Raw genomic sequence first — 21,726 nt, 5'->3', positions numbered from 1 at the left:
TGCCCCCTGCATCCGTCTGGGACACGGCTGGGGCGGCCGAATTGGGAGGCGAAGCCACTGGCCAGGGGGGCCGCCTGAAATTGGCCAGTCAGAGCTCCGGAAGCGCAAGGCTGACGTAGGGGTTGCTCCCCGCAAAAATTCTCCTGCAGCCTCGCGAAAACTTTGGTTCCCAACCAGCGAGAAGGCTCCCCGGTCAGGCATCCATCAGCTTCTCCTCACCAACATTACCCGCTTGCGCATTTCGGCCCATTCTTCAACATGGCGGGCGTAACAGACAAGGCGCGGTTCTACCTCGAACGGTCCGTTCCGCAACTGCGGGAGTGGGAGGAAAAGGAAATCTTCTCCAAGGTACGTCGTGTTCGGATGTTCGGCCGTCACGGTCGTGTGGTGGGTGGTGCGATGGCCCAAGCTGAGCCCTTTCCTCAGGAGGAGATTCGGACAATCGTGCAGAAGCGCAACGACTACGAGCACAAGGTCTTGTCCCCGGGAAACAAGCCATCCGAATGGTCCGCCTTTGCCAAGTGGGAACAGTCGCTCGAGGCGCTCAAGTCCAAGCGCTGCCGGCGGCTCAAGATTCGTCACCTCGAATCGGCGCAGGCAGGCCAGGGCCGTGTCCTGTCGATATACGAGAGGTCTGTCAACAGGCATCCCGCCTGCCGCGAGCTGTGGTTCGAGTATCTGGCCTACACGGCTAGCATCAAGGCGACGAAGCGGTGGCGGAGGACCATGACCAACGCGATCCGCATGATGCCGACCGACGCCGACATGTGGATCATGGCCGGCCGACGGTCCGCGCGCCACGGCGACATGGCGGCGTCACGCAGCTTCTTCATGCGGGGCTGCCGATTCTGCAGCAAGGACTGCCGGCTATGGGTCGAGTACGCCAAGTGCGAGATGGAATGGCTGGAGAAGGTGGACAAGCGAAAGGCGAAGGCGGGCAAGGCGGGCAAGGATCCGCTGCGGCCCGACCGGGTCGAGGCCGACGACGAGCTGCGCATCGTCGACAGCGACGACGACGACGACGACGACGGGAGGCTGCCGCAGCCGTCCATGGCGCAGTCCAAGGTCATCGACAAGCAGGAGGCCGAGCAGCTCAAGTCCAACCCCGCCATGGACGGCGCGATACCCATGGCCATCTTTGACATATCGCAAAAGCAGGCCTTTTACGGGCCAGAGGTCGCCGAGACCTTCTTCGTCATGCTCGCCGGTTTCCGCGGCGTCTCGGTGCAGGCAAAGGTGTGTCAGCACGTTCTGGACAGCATGGACGCGCACTTCCCCAACGACCCGGCCACCGGCAACTGCCACATTCGACGGCCGATCCTGGGTCTGAGCCCCTACACGGCCGAATTCCCTCAGAACATGCGCCAGGTCCTCGGACAGCTGGCGGAGAGGATGGAGTCCACCACGGACAGGGCGGAGCTGGTGCGCAAGACGGTCGAGTGGATAGACGAGTACCTGGCCTTGGACGACCTGGACGAGGGCATTCGAGCTGTGCTGGAGCATACAAAGTCGAAGGTGTCGGCTGCTTGATGCATTTTGGCATGGCCTATCGTTTGGGCGTGGTCTTGGTTGATGTGGATGCCTTTTTCAAGCGACAGTTGTCAGTCACGAATTGACATGGCACGGCAAAGCAATTCAATCATTCATTGATTGTCGAATCGAGTGCCTCGTAGTTGCATGTATGTACCTGGTACCCAATACTCTACTGCCCGCTACTCGGTACTCGTAGTTGTATGTGAGCTGCACAGTTTAGTGGTGGTGCCTCTGAGTTTAATGCTTGTATGAAGTACTTGTGGAGTACCGTTACCAGCAACGTGAAACTATCCATGTCGATCGGCACCGGGATGAAGCCCACGAGGAGCCTGCGCCCTGTCAGTGTGGGACGACGGGCAGACAGATTTGCGCGAGAAGCCTCAGGCGAACACAAGAGAACGGAAAAATGAAAAATTTGCCATGGCTCTTTGCCTTGCCTGTGTCTCTTTACTACTTATGTCCTTTGTATCCGTGCTCTGCAACCATTATCCATTCACGCAGGCTGCAGGGTAGCATCGGCATTCGAAGGAGGATTGGCCTAGTTGTAGTTGTAGTTGTACGTCCAAGTACATGTACTTACAGTACTTATATTACGGGCAGCATACAGTACAAGTATGGAGGAATTGCATAGGTAGAAATTTACTTAGTATTTACGTTGTACAGTATTACTTAAGTACTTACTTTAGCAGTACGGAGTAAGTTAATACATTTAACAATTAAGCTCAGTACTCCTTACACGTCCGAGTTCACATACAGTAGGCAAGTATAGCGCCACTCCGCAGCACAACAGCATACTGTGCAAGTACAAGGACATGCGCTCGTTTCGCACCCACAAGGGAGGAAGAAACGGTCGACAACAAAGGGAGCGGGCAACAAATATCTACAAGCATTATTACAAGCACAAGAACCTGTACTTGCACACCGTGCATGCACAGTGCATGTACAAGTAGGTACAACTACAGAGCAGTACCAGGTACTTAAGTACAGTATGTTGCCTACCCCACACTTGCAAGGTGCATGTACTTACAGTACATGTATGTGATATTACTATTACTCGTTCGCACCCATGTTGGTTGAATGCCGGCAGTTCGGTCTAACTGCAGCACTCGGAAGGGATTACTAGGTACCAAGTGCTACTGAATAGGTACTTGTACACCTACTTGTGAGTACAGAATCCGTCCATGAACAGCAAGCACGAGTTCTACTACCGGTTCCCAACACTGGTGCTCGGCACTAAAGCCTGCGAGGTAGTGGTAGGTTCGAGTCCATCACATGGGCATGCAGTCGGGCAATACTTCCAAAGAGCTCGCCAAGACTGCTGGGTCGTTGCAGGTACGAAAACCACGTCGAGCAGAGGGGACGTGCCATGAAGGGTCGAGTCTTTTGTCCATCGAGGAACAGGGGACTGGATGAGAGACAGGGTCAGTCTTGCCAGCCTTTCGTGTCGATGGGCCGGAGGAGCCAATAACCTCGGCTTGTCGCAGGCTGGGGAGATTTGACGGGCCAAGGCGGCATAGGAGATACTGTTACCTGGGGGTCGTGCCTGGACGTGGCTTCGTCCCGTTCTCGTCTGACAATACCACTAGGTTAGTAATTACATGCATACTTACACACCGAATAGCACCCAGATAATAGTAGGCGCACTCCGTACGGAGTACATGTACTTGGAAATGCATTGTGGGCGATTGTCCGGAGTACTTGCTGCACGCACAACATAGCAGGGAGTTGAATGCCGATGCCGAGAAGAGCCATTGTGCACCTGTGCACCAGTTCCGAGCACCAGTGCCGCGTGCCGCGTGCCGCGTGCAGAGGAGTGCGATTGTGGTATGGGAGGCAACCAGGCAGGAGCATGCTCCCGCCGCGACCATGGCCGTCCAAAAGAGTCGCACTGGACGACGAGTCTTGCTCGCTTGGTCGGGCCGTGACTCGTGGGACAGATCTGCGGCCTTTGTCGTCTGCCGTGGTCTCGTTGCGGCGAGACGAAACTGTCAAACGGGCAGGCAAATTGCTTCCCGCGGGTGCTGGGGTCAACCCCTAGAAGGCATTGATTCGGAGGCGAGGACGAGTCGATTGGAATCCAATCCCCCTCCCCCCCCGCCACATGGAAATGAAACTGACGGCTGCTCGCACGACGCACGCCGTACCTCGTACGGAATCCTCCGTGCATGCACACGTCGACATTGATGCATTGTAGGTGTGCTCGAGGTGCCTAACAACGACGAGGGTGTGGGCGAGCTACGTAATGACAACAGACGCCACTGACCTTGGGGCCTATTCGTGTGTGGGGTGAGCAGGCAAAACGGGGATTCGTGCCAAGGAGATTGTGAAGTTGGACAGATGTTTCGGGGGGCCCAGTCGAGATGGCAAGCGTCGGTGAAGCGGGAGTTCGGCGCGGCTGCTGCTCGTAGATCCGTCCTCGGGGCTCGATGGATGGGTCCGTCATCCGCGTGGCCATGCCAGACATGACCAGGCACACCTACCGCCCATGTCACCATTTTCCCTTTCTTCTTCGCAACCGGCTCTCGGTGAAGGGTGCTTCGTGCCATGTCGCGACCATGAACACCAAAATGTGGCCTACGGCCTGGAGCCTGGAGCATGGACGGCGCCTCTGCCGCTCTCGCCGCGGTTTCTTGCCATCATTCTGTCCTTGGAGTCGGCGGACGACCGACTCGAGAGTGGGGATGGACGGTGTTGGAGGCTGGAGTCTGGAGCGTGCTGCTGGTGGAGGAGGCCCGCCCTGTGGACGCAACGAGAAGTCGGTGTCGTCAGCAGGCCTCACCTTCAGTGCCTAGGCGTAGGCCAGACCCCCCCTCCCTGCAATGGAACCGACAGGCCACCGGGATTCCGACAGGCGGCGAGAGAAAATGGAGGCCGCCGTTGGAGATGGAAAATAAATCAAGGCTTCGTCTGAATTCGCATCGATGCAACGGACAAGAGTTCTGCAGGACGGCCCCAGGGAGGGCGACTGGTCGCTTCGCTCTTCATCGATCGAGAGGCTGCTGTAGGACTGGGAGGAGGGTACGGCTGCCAGCAGTCGGACGCCGGGTCGGGAACAGGCTAAGAGGTTGGCCGCTGGCCTTCGGGTCAGCCCAGGCCACCTCTGGCCGTCCAGTCAGTCAGTCAGTCACCCATTCAGTCACCCACCTGCGGGTTCGCTCACATAACTAAACCCTTCCCCCCCGTTCTGATTTTCCCTCCCATCTTAAACATCTTCCCGTGCTCCTCCATTTTGTCCCTTCTGTCCCTCTCCCTCACTTCCTTCCCCATTTCACCGCTCCCGGTTCGATCTGGTCTGCGTTGTGCTGGTCGTTTCGCCGGCCGCGACATTCGCCCGCACTTAGATGGCTGCCACCGCTCCAGCCGCTTCGGCACCCTGTTAGTGGCCATTCAATCGCTCGTCACTGCAGCTCCCTCGCGCCGAGGATGGCAAGAGGAAGAGATCAAAGAGGTGTCTGCCGCGGACCACGGTTGTCGACGATTCCATTGACGCGATGGAGAGCAGCAAACGGAGCAGAAAAGGGCACCTGGGATCGCCGTGGTGCAACGGCAAGACTTCAAAACGACGGCCGAGCGCGCCTGACGCTGGCAGGGTAGGCTGATTCGGCTCCTCCTCCAGCACCCACCCAGAAGCTCCGGCACTGGCAGCACCCAGCACCCAGCACCCAGCACCCAGCCCTAGTACCTCAGTAGTAGGTACCTGGTACTCAACACCCCAGCACTCAGCAGCGCCCAGCACCCGCACCCAGCACCCGCACCCAGCACCCGCACCCAGCACCCGCACCCAGCACCCGCACCCAGCACCCGCACCCAGCACCCGCACCCAGCACCCGCACCCAGCACCCGCACCCAGCGCCTGGCACCAAGCTGTCCAGTGGCCTCGGAAGCGCGTCCCACGTCAGTATCAGCGCAGGGACCCAACATCCTTTTGCACCCACCCTATCTGCCTTTGGCCCTGAATCGACGATGCGCCCCCTCCATGGATAATCGGAGCCACCGAGGGACGCTTGCCACCAACCCGCACTGCAAGCTTCACGCCGTCATCCATTCTTGCAAGCGTCTCTCAGCGACACAGCGGTCCCCCGTCGGAGTGGATGCATCTTGTTGTGCCGTCAAAGTCTACAGTACACCTTGGCCCTGTGCCCATGTGGGGCCGCTGTCGACGCCATTCGGTAGCCATCCAGCCAGCGATGTTGCAAGCACGACAGTTGTCTTGGTGGAGGGAACGAGAGCGAACTGACCGAATTGATTTGCTCGTCATTCCTCGTCGACCGGTTAACTTGCGCTCCCCTGGTTTTCGATGCCTCGCATTGCGGCCCATTTCGTTGGACGAAACGCGATGCGACCACTTTGGCACGTCTGATGCAGACTTGGGCCTCGTCCAAGGGGAACATGCATGCTCCAGCACGTCCCGTCGGGGCCCTCAACCACTCCACGCGGAGAGGCTTCGAGATGGATGAGACCTGGGGGAGGGAATCGACTTTTTGCACGAGCAACTTTCTCCGCGCACGAGCATTCCGTCTGAATCATGGCAGCCCTGACCTGCAGCTGCGGCGGTCGTCATCACCGCCAACCGGAGGAGCAGGCAGGGGCCATTGACGACCAGGCGCAACATCACGGCAAAGTCAGTCATCGAAACCTGTCTTATTGCCACTGCGCAGGCCGAGACATTGAGCGAGCGTACCGACCAGGAGGTACCGACCTGCTTCCGGTTCGCCTCTCGCTATCCATGGAGTACGCATGCTTTCGGGCCACGACCTTTCGATCCAGGAGCAAAGGAACGACAACGGCGCCCGGGCCGTGGACTGCTGACGGCCCTCGTCACCCAGAACAGCTGCCAAGAATCATCCGTCTTGCTCGCTTGATTCTCTTTGGCGTTGCCATCTGGGCCTGACCAACGCAATCTGCCATGTTTTGGAGGGCTCGTCGCCGCCACGCCCTGGGCATTCCCTCATGGGCATCAACCTGCTAACGCTGAGCTCCGAGAGAGCTCGCCCTTGATAGGTCCCCCGCCAGAGTTCGCGCTACCGCCTAACAGCAAGCACGTCTGCTGCCTGTACCTCGCTAACATTCGCCTCTGATTGGCCCTGTTGCCCCCACCGATGAGCCCTTGCTCAGGGTTAACCCGGATGCGGCTAGCGTCATGCCAACCAATCCTGGCGTCGGCCCTTTGGCTCATGACTGGCTGGTTGCCTGTCCTCGGCACCGCGGCTGCTGCAATCGTGTGTAGGCAGCGTGGCCTCAGCCCAAGTCCACCCACCGCCACACCGCCAGCAGGAGTCGCCATCCGTTCACTCCCTCTGCCTGCCTCGAGCACCGCAACTCGCCGCACCCGCACCCGTTCCCGCACCCCTGACCGCAGAACCGACAGTTCTCGGTCGGATATTTCGCTGAGCGACCCGCGGCGCCCGTCTGCTGTGGGCTTCGAACCTCCGAGCCCGTTTTGCGCCTCGTCGGCGTCGCCTGAGCTGCCGTCTTGGCCCGCCTGTCACGAAAATTTCTCCTACCCACCGGCTTGGCCCGGCCTGCTGCGCGCCTCGCATTCGCACTGCGCGGCTGCCGATGAATCATCTCTGTGCCGCTCCACCGCCCGCTCCCTTCCTATCGCATCGCTCGCTTGCGTTGGATTGCTGAGCGCAACCGCTTGGCCGTCGATGCCTGATAGCTAGCCGTCCGTTGCTCTGCTGCCACCATTTCGACCGGTACCGGTATCCCGCTGCCCAGCGGCTCGCTGGCTCCGTTGCGGCACTAGGTACGTCGCATCCCTCCTTCGTTGCCCGTCGAGCAAAGTACCTCCCTCGCCCTGCTCCCTTCCCCTCCCCTACCACCTGCGCACTTCCTCGTCTTCCAAGCGCCGCCGCTCCACCGCTCGCTTGCGGCTCCCCCCTCCCTCCCCCCCCCCCCCTTGGCCCCGTGGCACTCCACCAGCGCGGCGGCCCTGAGGGAACCGCTGAACGGCGTCTGCCTTCGCCAGGCAGCGCACTGCCCCCGCTGAAGTGAGGCCCTGCCGCTCGTTCCTGCACTCGCCCGCAGCGCCCACCAATCCAGCCTTTGCGGCCGGCGGCCTGCGCTCGCCGCCCGTCGACTTGATTTTCCACCTACCGACCAGCCTTGGTACCTACCAAGACGTACGCACATCAACGCAACACACGCACGCACAGGCCCGCACACACACACTCCCTCTCTTTCTCTCTCTCTCCTCCACCAACCCGCGACGCGATCCGCCTGCTTGTCATTTCGTCTGCCCATCACCACCCTCCCGTGCCGTGCCGCGGGCCCATAATCATCTGCTCCATCCCTGCGCACTTCGATGAGACGTCGCCTGCCTGTTTGCTGATTGCTGACGCCCGTCGCGCTTAGCCTGTCGGGCTCGTCGCCATGAGCACCTGGATGAATGACGCCGTCCCCAACCACAATGGCAACAACGGCTTCCCGCACATGAACGACCCCAACGCCGCCGGTGCCATGATGGATCCCTCCGCCTTCATGGCCAATTCGGGCCAGTTTAATCCCAACCAGTTTCCCAATCAGCAGCAGATGATGGGCTTGCAGAATGGCCCCATGCGAAACGCCTCGCCGGCCGCATTCCAGAACCAGAACCAAAACCAGAACCAGGCGGCGAATCCCGCCTTCCCGACAAACTCTGTCGTCCCGTCGAAAAGACCCCGACCGCGCGAGGACAGCATCACCAGCTCCCCGAGGCAGAACCAGGGCATGCAGCCGCCGTCGCGTTCCGAGACGCCTCAGCAGCATAATTTTGCCGGATTCCAACCCGGTGCCGCCATGGCGCCCGGCCAGAACCCCGGCCCGTTCCCCCATCTCCAGCCGAACGGCTCCGCGAACGCGAGCCCTTCGCCCATCATGAGCAATCAGATGCGACCCGGCACCGTCCCCCAGAGAGTCTCGACCGTCTCCCCTCACCCCTTCTCGCCCGGCGCCCAGCAGTTTGGCGGCAATTCGCAGGCGTCGCCCATCGTCTCGGAGCAGGGCACCCCCCAACCAAACGTGTTCATGCAGAACATGCCGCCGGGCTACAACCCGGCCTTTGCGCCGGCCCCAAATTCTCGTCCCTCGCCCAATTCGAATGCCATGCCGGGAGGTCAGATGATGGCCCAGATGGGCCAGATGTCCCAACACATGGGCCAGATCCCGCCCCAGATGTACCAGCAGATGCAGCAACAGCTGCAGCAACAGCAACAGCAGCAGCAGCAGCAGCAGCAACAACAACAACAGCAGCAACAGCAGCAACAGCAGCAGCAGCAGCAACAGCAGCAACTTCCACAGACACCCCAGCAGGGTCAACCCCAGCAGGGCCAACAGCAACAGCATCGCTCCCAGAGCATCTCGGACCAGCAGAAGATGGCCGCATACCAGATGCGGATTCAACAACAGCTACAGGGCAACATGCAGATGCAGGCCCAGATGCAGGCCCAGAGCATGGGACGTGGCATGATGCCGAAGCAACAAATGACCCAAGGCGCAATGCGACCGCAGCCTCGGCCGATGGCGAATATCAACCCCGAGCAGTTTATGAAAAACCTCACGGCGCTGATGACCGCAAAGGGTCTTCCGCTTGACCCGAACCCGATCGTCGGCGACCGACCCGTCAACCTCGTCATGCTGTTCCAAGTCATCCAATCCCGCGGCGGCTACAAGCAGGTGACGGCGGCAAACGGGTGGGCACACATAGCCCAAGCCCTTGGCCTTCCCGCCCAGCTGCCGACCGTGGCTCCTCTGCTGAAGCAGGTGTACGAAAGAAACTTGTCCAAGTTCGAAGAGGCCTGGATGGCGCAGCAAAAGCAGAGGATGATGCAGCAAAACGCGAGCATGCCAAGCCAGGGTACGCCCCAAAAGCAGATGCAGCCGGGCCAGCCCATGCAGCCAGGACAACCCATGCAGCCAGGTCAACATATGCCGCCAGGACAACAGATGTCGCCAAGACAGCAGATGCCGCCGGGACAGCAGATGTCACAGGGACAGCAGATGCCGCCAGGACAGCAGATGCCGCCAGGACAGCAGATGCCGCCGGGACAGCAGATGCCACCAGGACAGCAGATGCAGCCGGGACAGCAGATGCCGCCGGGACAGCAGATGTCACCGAGACAGCAGATGCCACCGGGACAGCAACAGATGCCTGGCGGACAACAGATGCCTCCCGGACAACAGATGCCGCCGGGGCAACAGGTGCATCAGGGGCAGATGCCGCCGGGACAGCAGATGCCGCCGGGACAGCAGATGCATCAGGGACAGATGCCTCAAGGTCCGCCGCAGCAGGTGCAGGTGCAGCCGGGGCAAGCAGCGCATGCGCAGCAGCAAGCCGCCGCGAAACCTGGCCAGCCTCCCGTCAACGGCTTCTCGACACCTCAACCTCAACAACAAAACGCCTTGCCTGGCCACGGCAGGCACAGCCTCCCCCACACCCCGGCCACCAACGATTTTTCGATGCCGTCTCCCGCACACCAACGTCCCGGAAGCGTGTCCCTGAGCCAGGGCGATCGGCGAACGTCGGCTCCGCTCGTATCTGCCGCGACACCCCAACTCATGCCCCAACCGATACCCCGACCGACACCAAGGTCCGACGTGTACGAACCCTGCGCGCGAGAGCTATCGACGCACGGAGGCATCGACGCCGATGCGGCGGCCCTTTTGGGGGCGGAGCTGGAAAGGTGGGAGCCGTCAGTTCCGACCCTGAACGAGCTCGGCAACATCGACATCCATGCTCTGACCAGAAGCCTGCAAAGCGGGATTCATGGTGAAGTTCGTCTCGCCCTCGACACGTTGGCCACCGTCTCCTCCGCTCCCAGCCAGATGCACTTCCTGCAGCTGAGATACTGCGACGACTTGACCGACGCACTCGTTGACTGCGCCGAGGATCAACTGGACCTGCTGGCCGAGCACACGGTCGAAGTTTGCGACGAGATTCAGCTTACACCGTACGAAGACCTGGTTCGAGCATGCCGGCTCGAGCAGATGGGGATAAGGGAAGTCCCCGCGTTCGGCACGACTGATTACGACCTGGATCGTGCCGTCGACAAGTTGATCTGCATCACGACGATCCTCCGCAACGTTTCCTTCCCCGGCGAGCAGAACGACAACCATCATTTCCTCGCCGACGACCATGTCATCAAGATGCTCTGCACGGTGATTCGCTACCTCGGCACGCGCACCATGCTGCTCCGTACGCACTCGAACACGCTGGACTTTATGAAGGACGTCGTGGTGCTGCTCTCCAACATTTCCGGCGCCGTTGAACTACCTGGTCGAGAGCAGGCTTTGTGTCTTTTGAAATTCTTGCTTGCCTTTGCTCCCGCCCCGGGCCCGACGAAAATCAACGGCACCATGTTCCTGCCGCCGTACATTCCAAGGCTTCATCCTTACACGCCCCATGCTGTTGACGCTCTTGCGAAGCTGCTCGCTCGGGACGAGCCGAACAGAGGGTTCTACAAAGTTTTGTTCGCCACCGACGCCAACAGCGTGCCGGCCTTTGAGCTCCTCACCCGCACCTTTGCTCTGGCCATAGCGCCGATTCCCGACAAGCTGACGGAGCAGACGCGCAACCCGGTGCTGCCGACGCTCGTCGAATGCCGAAAGCCGTTCCTCATGCAAGGTCTACTAGCCGCAGAGATTCTCGCATCGCTCGCCCCGGGTTCCGAGTCGGGCATCGCCAACTCCTGGCTTTCGTCGGACGACCGGCTTGCGCAGAGGCTGTTCCACCTCGTCCAAGAGCTCAGCTTCTTGTACGACAAGCCACCCCCGACGACCCGCGGTGGCAATCGAGGTCAACGGAAGGACCCTGAGCTCGTCTACATCGTCGTCGTAACCGTCGCGCTCCTTAGGAGATTGATGGAGAAGTCGCGGGACGCCAACAACCCGACGGCGTCCGTCCCCGCCAATCTGCTTCCGGAGCCCCGGATGCTGATGAACGCTCTCACGATGCAGGCGCCCGATTGGACCAAGGAGGGAATGTTGCCGCAGCTGTCGGCAATCTTCAATCTCTGAAGCGACGGACCTTGGAGCCGCACGTGGATGCTACGTCGTCTGGGTTGGTTGTTGGCCCATGGTGGCATGTTTTTGGATACACAACTGTGACAAAACTTTCGGTTCGTGGAATTGATGCTCGGAAGCGCTCCCGTTTTGTTTCCACTTGGGAGTTCGTGGCCCATCGGATGATGGCGCCTCGCTAGACTGGCGTCGAGATTCCGACGCACTACGATTGGAGATGCGGATATGCGGCACAAGCAATGTTACATAGGTGTAAGAGAGCGAGATGTACTGATACCACTCATCGCCGACGGTTGCCGTTCGCGCCAACGCTCCAAGCAGGTCGGGGGTGCATCATGGATGGCGGATTAAGGGCGGATTGTACATGTTCCAACGTTAGGGAACGGGCTATTATGCTACATGTGGTTTCTTCAAAGACGTCGCTGTGGTGCGTGTACATGTCATGGCCAGGTGGCGCTCGAGCCGCGCAACAACGTGTCGCGCGATGGGGTATGCCGTATGCTTAAAATCCACGTTCAATCAACCACTCCCTGGCCTTGTCGAAATGTTTCCCCTGGCGGAGGCGTAAGTACATCGAGATTCGAGTCGAGGTCGGGGGGGGACTTTACCTTCAACTCTATGTGTTGGGTTGTAGGATTGATTCGGACATCCTCCTTGGACACGTTCAGAGCCTCGACAATGTCCTCCAGCATTCTCCTCTTGTCTCCGTCAATCTTCTTTATCACAACAACTTGTCGAGTGCCACCAGACAGGGTTCGGCGGTAGATTGGCAGCTGGGTCGAGGGCGTACGGCGGACCATGTACGAGAGCCTGGCGAGCTCCTCGGGAGATTTACATGGAGGGGGAAGGGGCGGTTGACTGTGGGTTCGGGATGACTTGGGCGCGGGCGTGATGGCGGCCTGCGAGAGGAAGGCGGCATGGATGGTAGGTAGGAGAGAATGGCTGAGCTGTTGACGAGTCGTCGCGTGCGGTAGGCTTGCGCGCCCTCGGGAGAGGACTCGAGGAAAGAAAGTATTCATTGTGTGAAGCGAGGCTGCGGATGAGATGACTCGCTTTCGAGGAGTCGTGATATTTTCGCAATGGTCCTGCCTTCTCAATAACCCGGGAGCGCAAGTTAAAGGCAAGTAAGTGAAGGCGAGAATGCGCTGTAGAGAACGAATGCTTGAATGTTGGAGAGGACCAAAGGCCGAATCGGCAATATCCTTGCTTTGCCTGTAATGGAGGAAGTCTTCATGCTCGGCGCCAGGACCCTGGCTGGAGCTTCCTTGCATGTCACATGACACCAACGCGCCAAATGGCGGTAAATCTTCGGGCAACGCCAAACCCCCACACGACTTGTGCGTTGGCGAAAATCACCAAAAATCTGCCCCTCCATTCGACGGCAGTCTTCTTGCCCGGCCTGCGTCTTTTCCATTTCGCGACGAGCTAAAACACGCCTCGACGAAGCTGAGCGCTGATCTCCAAGACTCTACGCCGAGCCCCCGATCTTCAACTGGAAACAAAACCGTCACGATGGAGGATGTTCTCAAGGCCGTCTCGGCCGAAGGCTCGTCTATCATGCCTCTGCTGGCACGCAACCTCAGCAGGCACCTGCTGTTCCCCCTGATCCAGTTCGAGGGCGACAAGGCGGAGGAGAAGGGCGACGACGAAAAGGCGAAGAAGATTCTCTCGGGGAAGATTAAGCTGCTGGAAGACACCAACATGACCGACTACGTCGCGACCCTTTACTGCGAACTCCACGGTGTGGCCGACCCCCCGGCCGAGTACACGAAGAAGCGACAAGAGGTCCTGGCGCAGCTGGAGAAGTACGAGCTCGCGACGGCCAAGATTGCCGACCTCTTGACCCAGGACGAGGTCGTCAATGGCCTCCGCAGCGACAAGGTTGCCAACTTGGAGTTCTTGAAGAACCAGCATGGGGTAAGTGTAGCCGACTCGGAGTTTCGCGGGAAAGCCCCGGTTGCTGAACCAATGATAGGTCACCATGGAGATGGTCGACGCTCTCTACGACTTTGGCCAATTCCAGTTCCGGTGCGGCCAGTACGGCCCTGCCGCCGACATGCTCTACCAGTTCCGCGTTCTTTCGACCGACAACGACAAGGTTGCTGCCTCGACCTGGGGAAAGCTCGCGTGCGAGATTCTGTCGACGAACTGGGAGTCTGCCGTTGACGAGCTCAAGAACGTCAAAGAAGGAATCGACACCAGGCTCTTCAACAATCCCCGCGCCCAGCTCGACCACCGGACCATGCTCATCCACTGGTCCCTCTTCCCCCTCTTCAACTGGGACGGTGCTCGCGAGCCCATCCTCGACATGTTCTTCTCTGCCGCATACATCAACACCATCCAGACCTCTTGCCCCTGGGCCCTGCGGTATTTGATTGCCGCCGTCATCACCGGCCGCACGCGCGCACGCAACAGCTCCATCCAGCAGAAGCAGCTCAAGGACATTGTCCGCTACGTTCGCCAAGAGGCGTACGAGTACGTCGACCCCATCACCCAGTTCATCCATGCTCTCTACATCGCCCACGACTTCGACGCCGCCCGCGATGCCCTGCGCCAGGCCGAGGAGGTTTGCCGCAACGACTTCTTCCTCGCCTCGTCGGCCGATGCCTTTGTCAGCGCTGCTCGCCACCTCATCTGCGAGAGCTACTGCAAGATCTTCAGCCGCATGAACATTCGTGATCTGAGTGCCAAACTCGGCCTCAACCCCGACGAGGGTGAGAAGTGGATCGTCAACCTCATCCGCGAGACGCGGCTCGACGCCAAGATTGACAGCAAGGATGGCACCGTCATCATGAACCACCCCCCCAACAATGTTTACCAGCAAGTCATTGAGAAGACCAAGGGCGGATTCTTCCGGACACAGGTCTTGAACGCCGCCGTGTCGAAATAAATGAACGAACTGCAGACGAGAAGTGTCGAGGAGATGACAAGCCCTGCCAAATGCATCCCCGTGGCCCGGAACGCACGTGGGGAAGATTATGGAGCCCCTTCCTCTCTCCATACCTATCGTATGGGGTCGACATGTAGAGCGTGCCAGCCGACGCCGTGAGCTCCGAATCAACGGACAGTACGAGGTTTAGGCAACAGAGAAAGGTGACGGCGGGTCTTGGGTCCCTTCCCCCACACCCCCCGGCTGTTGTGTTGGTTGAGTTGCATTTAGTATTTTCTCCCCCCTTTGGTGATGCGGTTTGCATTGCATGGCGTTTATAATGTTTCGGAAACCCGGGCAAGGATCGGATGTGAAGGGGGGAGGAGGGGAAGAGGACTTTGAGGACCATGAAACTTTGACTTTTCCATTGACGAGACGTTGGCGGTTGAAAATGACTAGTACAGCAAATGAATGATATCAAACCAACGACTCTTGGGTATACGTGACATCTTAGTTGTGGCGCGTATAGCGTCAAACAATGATCTTCGGCACGGAAAATGGGAATACGGGGTCAGAGTCAAGTACGTTGACTGATATTGGAACGCTTTAGTCCGGATGAACGGCTCCGTCATCCTTTTATCCACCTCGTAACTTCATCAATCATTGCCAGAATCTTTCCCATCCAAACTCCGCCAGCCCACCTGGTCAGAGCGTGCCATCTATGGTCCGCGGCCAAGGTGTGAGGTTGGCGACGACCGCTCTACAGATCGCCACCCTCTCGGGCTGCCAACCACGCCTTGCCCTTGAGGGTTTCAATGACACTATCGCGCATCCACCAAGAATGCTCGCCTCGAAGGGGTGAAGTCTTCTTCCAAGATTCGTGCTGGGAATCCTCGGCTGCAAGGGTGGCCGACGACGATGCCTTCATCGTCGACTGGCTGTCTTCCGGAGAGGATGCTGGCGGCAATGTTTCGAGCAGCCGTTCGCGTGTGCCGGCCCATTCAAAGAGAAGTCGCGCACCCTCGAGGCGTTCCCTGTCGCCGCCATCCATGATGCCACGCTCGAGTTCCATGCGGGCGTCGAGTGCTGAACCGACCTCCGGTTCGCGGTCCGTGGACTCGAGGAGAGCTGCCTTTTCAGCATACGTGACACCCCGGAGTGCCTCAAGGCTGAAGAGCCATTCGAACGGATTCTCTCCCCGGTCATCCTTGCCGAGTGCCCGGAGGGTCGAGGGAAAAGGCCCTTCGTGGGGTGGACGACGTCGCAGATAGAGGCTTTGCGTTTCGGCAAACGCCTTTCGCACATCTGAATTGGTAAAGTCCAGCTCGACGTCCCAGTACTGCGGCCCGCATGACGTAGCCACGCTACGGATCTGATCGAGCGGCGGGAGGAGACAGGGCGTCGTTCTGGAGTTGCTCGGCTCGAACGACGACCCATCTTTCATTCTGACATGCACCGGTACCGACACGGGCTGACCGGTAAGGACATCCTTGGCGACCAGGCAACGTTGCTCGGCGGCCAAGACCCAGAAATAGCGAAAGGCCTGGAGATGGGAGCGATTGTCCATGACGCTTGAGGGAAAGACGGGATAGAACGCAACGAGCAGAGCGGCGATGGCCATGTTGCTGGTGCCAAAGGTTGCCGTTCCGCAACCGAGGAAGAGGGCTCCAACGGCTAGATGGGCCGCGAGGTGAGATCCGTAGGGCGTGTCCGGGTCATCCCTGCCATGGAGAGCACGCAGACGACGAAGGACGGCAACGTCACCCGTGCCAGCCATGACTATGGAGCACGAGAGAGCGAGAATGTCCTGATACATTCTAGCATTGGACCTCGCGAGCTCCTCGTCGTACAGCGGCGAAGCATCTGGGTGGTCCCGAGGTGTCCCGGGAATACGCGCGATGCGCATAAACTGATCGAGATAGTGCACCAAGAGGTCTCGCACGTTGGGCAGCGCGCTGCCGGAGAACCGCAAGGCGACAGAGAAGCACAACCCGGTCAGGATGCTGAAGAAAGGCAGATCTGTCGACCGCAGCTTCGTGATTCCCATGAGCTTATGCCTCGACCGGAAAGTGGCAGGCAGGCTGTCATGAATCCAAGCAAACGTCGGCTCAATCTTGGACCACATGATGAGGTTCTTGGCGAGCGTTCTCAACAGCAAAATATCGGGGCGGATGTAGTCAAACTGAAGCACAGAGTCAGGCACGTCCACCTTGCGGGCCACGATCTGGTCTTCGGACTTCATGAATATCAGGACGATGGCCATGACTGCTCCGGCTGCCGCACGATCCAGAATATGGACTATATCGACATTCTTTGTTGCCGTGGCGTGAGCAATCAGTTTTTCCGTAAGCCGCATGTCGTGAAGTCCTCTGAGGTCGTTGCCTTTGCCCAGGTTGACGAAGCCTAGGGCGAAACCGGCGGCGAGTCGGTAGCACTCGCTTCGCAGTGGCTCTTCCTCATCTTCCTCATCGATGTGTTCGATTTCCGACAGCATGATTTCGCTCATGCGGCGATGCTGACTGTTGCAATACAGCAGCCCGATGCTCATTATGGCCGAAGTCTGCGTCAACGGCGACAGATTCAGCTCAGCGGCTCCGCGTGGAAGCATGCGCGTGGCATGCACCGAGAGGAGACGAGTGATGAGAGAGTCCATGGTTCCCATGTACGATGCTGCGAGACCGAGAAGCAGCCCGATGGACGTCATGGTGTGCTTTGGCGTGAGATATTTAAAAGCAACCCATTTGGCGACACCCTTCAGGTGGCCGTTAAGACCGAGGGCGAGCAGAAATCCAGCGTGTCGGTTGCTCAGATCTTGACCTGGCTTGTTGTACAAGATCCAGGATGTATCGATTCCCTTTGCCTGTGGCGAGATGGCAAGGCCGGCAGCAACGCCTTGGTGGAAGAAACCCCAACAAACCTTTTCTTCCGTAAACAGAGTCTTGTCCACACCAACGGTGACATTGGCCGGCTTGACTATGCAGTTGAGGTTGAAGCCCCCGATGTGGAACTTTTGCGTGATGAGGGGATATCGCAAGCTGTAGTATAGCAATGCACGCCCTGCGGGTATTGCCAGCGTGCCCGTCGCGATCCGCGAGACAAGCTCCTTTTGCTTCTCCAGATATTCGCTTTCGGGCCAGCTCGGATTGGGATCCAGGCGGATCACTCTGGTTTTGTGCGTGGATAACAGATCCTGCGCCGCATTGAGACGGCGATCATCCTTAAACAAGGCTCTGATGACGGCCTGGCGCTCAGTACCTTCACCTTCATCGTATCCAACATTGTTCGTCTCCTCGACGCTCTGGCAGAGCAGGCGAAAGTCCCACGTCGCGGCGTGAGTAGGCGTCTACATTCCCGTGTTAGCCCTGCTCGACGTCTGGCTGTTGGCCCGAGGAGGGGGAAGGGCGATTCTCCTTACCAGAATGGAGGATGTGGCTAGATGCGGTCGCCTCTTCGTCGCGAGGATAAGACTAATATCACTTCGCTTCACCAACTCCAGCAGATCATGTGTCCACTCTGAGGGTGGGTGAGGCTGGCACAGGGCGATTGCATCCTGCAGGGGTGCAAGAATGGCCTCGGGCAGGGTGCCCAAAACGCTATTCGTTATCCCGCAGTCTCGGATTGCCTCCACCATCTGCACTGCCGTCGTCTTTGGCTTGACAACCTTGAAAAAGCGTTTGAACATGAGGGTGCGTGGTGTGATGCCATCCCAGCGTCTGTCCTCGAGCTTCTCGGCTTCAGATAGGCGCGAGCTCGCATAGTAGATGTCGGCCGGGGTAAGGAATGGCTTTCCGCGAAGGCCGACAAGCCGAGACTGAATCCACTCGAGCACGTCGGGCCGAACAGGGGGTTGCGGGATTGGCGACTTGAGATTGAGTTCTGCACGGCGTTAGACACAACGATGCTGATTCCCGAGAGCGTCTTTCTTACCGGAATCATGACGGGGATCCGTGTCCTCCTGAATGCCGAGCTCGTATATTGACCAGAAACCGGGCCATTTGAGCCATCTTGCGATCTGGCACAACAGGACTCTCAGGTCAACCCTCCCAGGTGAGGCGTACTCCGGCACCGTGATGTCTAGTTTCTGCTCCTCCAGGAGAAGATGCAGGGCCATGAAGATGTCCACGGCGACTTTGTGGCGGCCATCGGCATCGGCATCCTGACCCAGAGCGGTTGGCAGGTACCCCGAGGTGCCAAAGGCGGCCTCGCCCATTGACGACGACATGAAATCCTTTGCGAGTGCGATGTGGCTCGGAAGAAAGCTGGCGGAGAATGGTTGACGTTCCTGAGCCTCCACCGTGTCCTCGTCCAGCGTCCACTGCCACCCTCGGTTCATCATCCAAGTCGGATGACCTTGCGAGTTGGGGGCTTCGTACAATTCCATCGTCTTCCAATCCTCGGACTCCTTGATGGAGCAGAATGAGCCGGAAGCGGGCCTCCGTCGACGGACGGGAAGACGGGTGGTCTGCGCAGGCTTGGAATCCGACCGGCCGAGGATCAGAAACGAGGCGAGAAGAAGAATGGAAATGGCGGACCACTCCGTGTTCGCGACGCGCTCTCGCCGTGAATGCAGCCACTGCATGACATGCAACCAGCCGGTATGGATGCGGCCCCCCTGACAGGCTGGCAAGACGCTTCGACAGATGCGAAGGACCCTGCGGACCTGGGGACACGTGGGCTGCAGCTGGATCTTGATCTGGTGAAGGCGACCCTGGGCGTCTAGAACGTCGACGACACCACGCTGGCGCGGATCGCGAATGCCGACAATGCTGCCGTTGGTGAGGTCCATAACCTCCGACTTGCTCTGCTTCACGTCTCGATCCGGCGCCCTTCCACGATACTGCGGATCTCTCGTATCGTCGACGAAGAGAGTAGAAAATGTCACCTTGGTCAGCTCTATCCACGGTGCCTGCGTGCTCAGCTCGTGGCGCCCGTCCATGGACTCGGAAAGAACCAGGATGACGGACAGGTCCTCGTCGACGAGCTTGGAGGAATCTACGACATTCTGGACTCTCCACTGCTTGCCCGGGACGACCGACATGGTGGCGTGGCCAAACCTTTCTTGCACCTTGACGTGCAGGGTGACCAGCTGGAGCCGCTTCTCAAGCGAATCCTGAATGCCGATGAGCAGCTGGGTGCGCTGCTGCTCGTCGACGGCGAAGGAAGGGGCGGCGAGGATGAAGACCTTGGACTGATGGCGAGCCGGTTGCGAGGAAGTCGAGTAGCGGAGATTTGTGTTGTCGAGTGAAACGGTGTGCATCCTGGAAAAGCGAAGCTCATGCTGCAGACCGTCAAAGTCGTCCGCGTCGAGGAGCTTGTCTTCGAGGCCGGGGTCGACGGGTGCTTCGAGCAGACTGCCGAGGCTCGGATGAAGCTGATGCTGGAAGCTGGAGCTCGACCGGGCGTCGTGTCGCTTGGAAAAGGCCGCGGCTGGAATCGGGGGTTGGTCGGCAAAGACGGGACGGTCATGGGAGGCGGAAAGGTCTGCCCGAGCCAGCATGGAGCTCAATCGGCGAGAGCTGCGGCGGGCGACACCGGTGCCCTGCTGATCCTGCTGCTCGAGGGAGGAGACGAGATCCAAAGGCTTGTCCAGCCTTTCGCTTTTGCGTTGACGTTTCCCGGGCAAGGGTGCGCCAAAGCTCTCGCGGAAGTGCTGCTGGACGGGCGTGGAGGCACCACTCGCAAAGGCCGGTTGCATGGAGCTTCGACGGCGAGCGGAGTTGCTCTTGGTCTTGTTGCGGTGCTTGGTGAAGGTGTCGACATGAGGCAGATATGTCAGTCGCCAAAGGGTGTACGAGTTGGCATCGCGGTTGATGGTGACGGCGAGGATCAGCGGATCCTGCAGCTTATCGTCGGCCGCCACGGGCAGCTTTATCTGCTCGACATGAAGCAACTCCTCTGCGGGGTCGAGAAAGGCTGGCCTTTTCGAGCGAGCGGGCCGCGCGCTCAACCGTTCAACGTCGGGATCGGCCACGACGAGGCCAACATCCGCCAGGGGATCGGTGAGGGAAAGGAGACGCGGCCAGCGAGACTCTGGCTGCTCCACGGGCGAGTCCCACATGTTGGCGAGAGTGGAGCGCAGATTGAGGTGCAGAGACTTGGGATTTCCTAGACCGTCGACGGAAAAGGTCGTCTGCTGAGAGCTGTCGAAGGCCGTCGTCATCTGGGAGGAGACGAACGAGTTTGGCGGGACGCGGGGAAACTTGATGGCGAGGGAGGCCGCATTGTCCGACCTCGCTCTGCGCTGGATGATGACGCCGACGGGACCGGCGCATGCCGACTCGACCTCGAACGGCATGTGGACGATGTGGCTGGTGCCCGAAAGGAAGAAGATGTGGGCTTGGGTCGTGAGGAAGACGACGAGGGCCTTTCCCAGCCTCGGCAGGTTGGGCCGTCTGCCAGAGGTGGCCTCGGCGGGCTCGGTGCCGGAGCCATCAAGGTCGGCCTTTTCATCTTCCGAGGTCGGAAAATAGGCCAGGAGAGCCTGGGTGATGGGTTCCTTTTCGAGGCTGAAGTTGAATGTCTTTCGAAAGACGCGGCCACGACACCAGACGACAGAGTCCCGGGTGGTGAGCAGCTCGTCCTCGGCCTCGTCGGAGCCGGTGCCATCCGTTGTGATGTCCCACGTGTAGGAAGAGGCTGGGGCATCGTGAGGAATCAGGTTTTCCTGAATGGCATGTTGAAGGCCGGCTGGCTTGTGCAGGCCGAGAGACTTGACCGATGCCATTTGTTCATCGAGTACTGCGGCTCAGGGGATTCGTCTGACGAGGGATCGACGTTTGCTACAGCATCCGTGGACGCGCCATTGGAGTGAGGTTGATCGTCCCGATGGGCGAAGAGATGGACGCGCGTTGAGCGGTTGGACGGGACTCGAGATTGTGCAGGTGCATTTGCATTTGGTGATGATCCGCAGCGAATCGCGTCTGGCCCAGCAGAAGCAATAATCACCGTACCTGGCAGCTTGGAGCTAATGCAGCGGGTGCGAACTGTAAGAAAATCCCACTAGAATTAGGTACTAAGCTAGCTTCCAGCGGAGGAGGGGTCCACTGACATTGCACGAAGTGCTCTGTCCTTAAAGTACTGTACGGAGTACGGTGTACTGTAACACTTGCTGTACAAGTATGGAGTACAGTAATTACTGTACCTAGTACACTTCGTGACAAGCGTGAACATGTAACACGTACGCTGTACTGTACATGTACTCTGCACACCTGTCGTGCAACAGCCTATTGAACGTAATACCTACAAGGTACCTGCTATATGGTAGCAGGTATTAGTATAGTTTGTCCTAGAACTCCGAGTATTAGCGGCACCTCGTATTGCAGGGC

General features: G+C 59.1%; 5 protein-coding genes across 5 annotated transcripts; 3 read left to right on the top strand and 2 right to left on the bottom strand.

Moving 5' to 3' along the window:
- Positions 1-258: 258 nt before the first annotated feature.
- Positions 259-1,530, top strand: DCS_06801 (uncharacterized protein; the record flags this gene model as incomplete). Its single annotated transcript, XM_040804088.1, has 1 exon — positions 259-1,530. The coding sequence occupies one exon, from the start codon at positions 259-261 to the stop codon at positions 1,528-1,530; it is 1,272 nt and encodes a 423-aa protein (XP_040654192.1).
- Positions 1,531-7,908: 6,378 nt separating this feature from the next.
- DCS_06800 (ARID/BRIGHT DNA binding domain containing protein) lies at positions 7,909-11,529 on the top strand (the record flags this gene model as incomplete). Its single annotated transcript, XM_040804087.1, has 1 exon — positions 7,909-11,529. One exon carries the CDS (start codon positions 7,909-7,911, stop codon positions 11,527-11,529), a length of 3,621 nt encoding a protein of 1,206 aa, XP_040654191.1.
- A 518-nt stretch (positions 11,530-12,047) lies between these two features.
- On the bottom strand, positions 12,048-12,803 carry DCS_06799 (mitochondrial large ribosomal subunit L49; the record flags this gene model as incomplete). Its single annotated transcript, XM_040804086.1, has 1 exon — positions 12,048-12,803. The coding sequence occupies one exon, from the start codon at positions 12,801-12,803 to the stop codon at positions 12,048-12,050; it is 756 nt and encodes a 251-aa protein (XP_040654190.1).
- A 241-nt stretch (positions 12,804-13,044) lies between these two features.
- DCS_06798 (eukaryotic translation initiation factor 3 subunit 6) lies at positions 13,045-14,422 on the top strand (the record flags this gene model as incomplete). Its single annotated transcript, XM_040804085.1, has 2 exons — positions 13,045-13,449; positions 13,508-14,422. The coding sequence occupies 2 exons, from the start codon at positions 13,045-13,047 to the stop codon at positions 14,420-14,422; spliced, it is 1,320 nt and encodes a 439-aa protein (XP_040654189.1).
- Positions 14,423-15,161: 739 nt separating this feature from the next.
- Positions 15,162-21,125, bottom strand: DCS_06797 (negative regulator of mitosis; the record flags this gene model as incomplete). The annotated part of the gene is made up of 3 exons (XM_040804084.1): positions 15,162-17,744; positions 17,817-18,277; positions 18,329-21,125. The coding sequence occupies 3 exons, from the start codon at positions 21,123-21,125 to the stop codon at positions 15,162-15,164; spliced, it is 5,841 nt and encodes a 1,946-aa protein (XP_040654188.1).
- Between the last annotated feature and the right edge of the window lie 601 nt (positions 21,126-21,726).

Source organism: Drechmeria coniospora, chromosome 03 (assembly GCF_001625195.1).
Source record: "Drechmeria coniospora strain ARSEF 6962 chromosome 03, whole genome shotgun sequence".
NCBI classification, from domain to species: Eukaryota; Fungi; Ascomycota; class Sordariomycetes; order Hypocreales; family Ophiocordycipitaceae; genus Drechmeria; species Drechmeria coniospora.
This window is presented reverse-complemented; position numbering and strand designations above follow the sequence as displayed.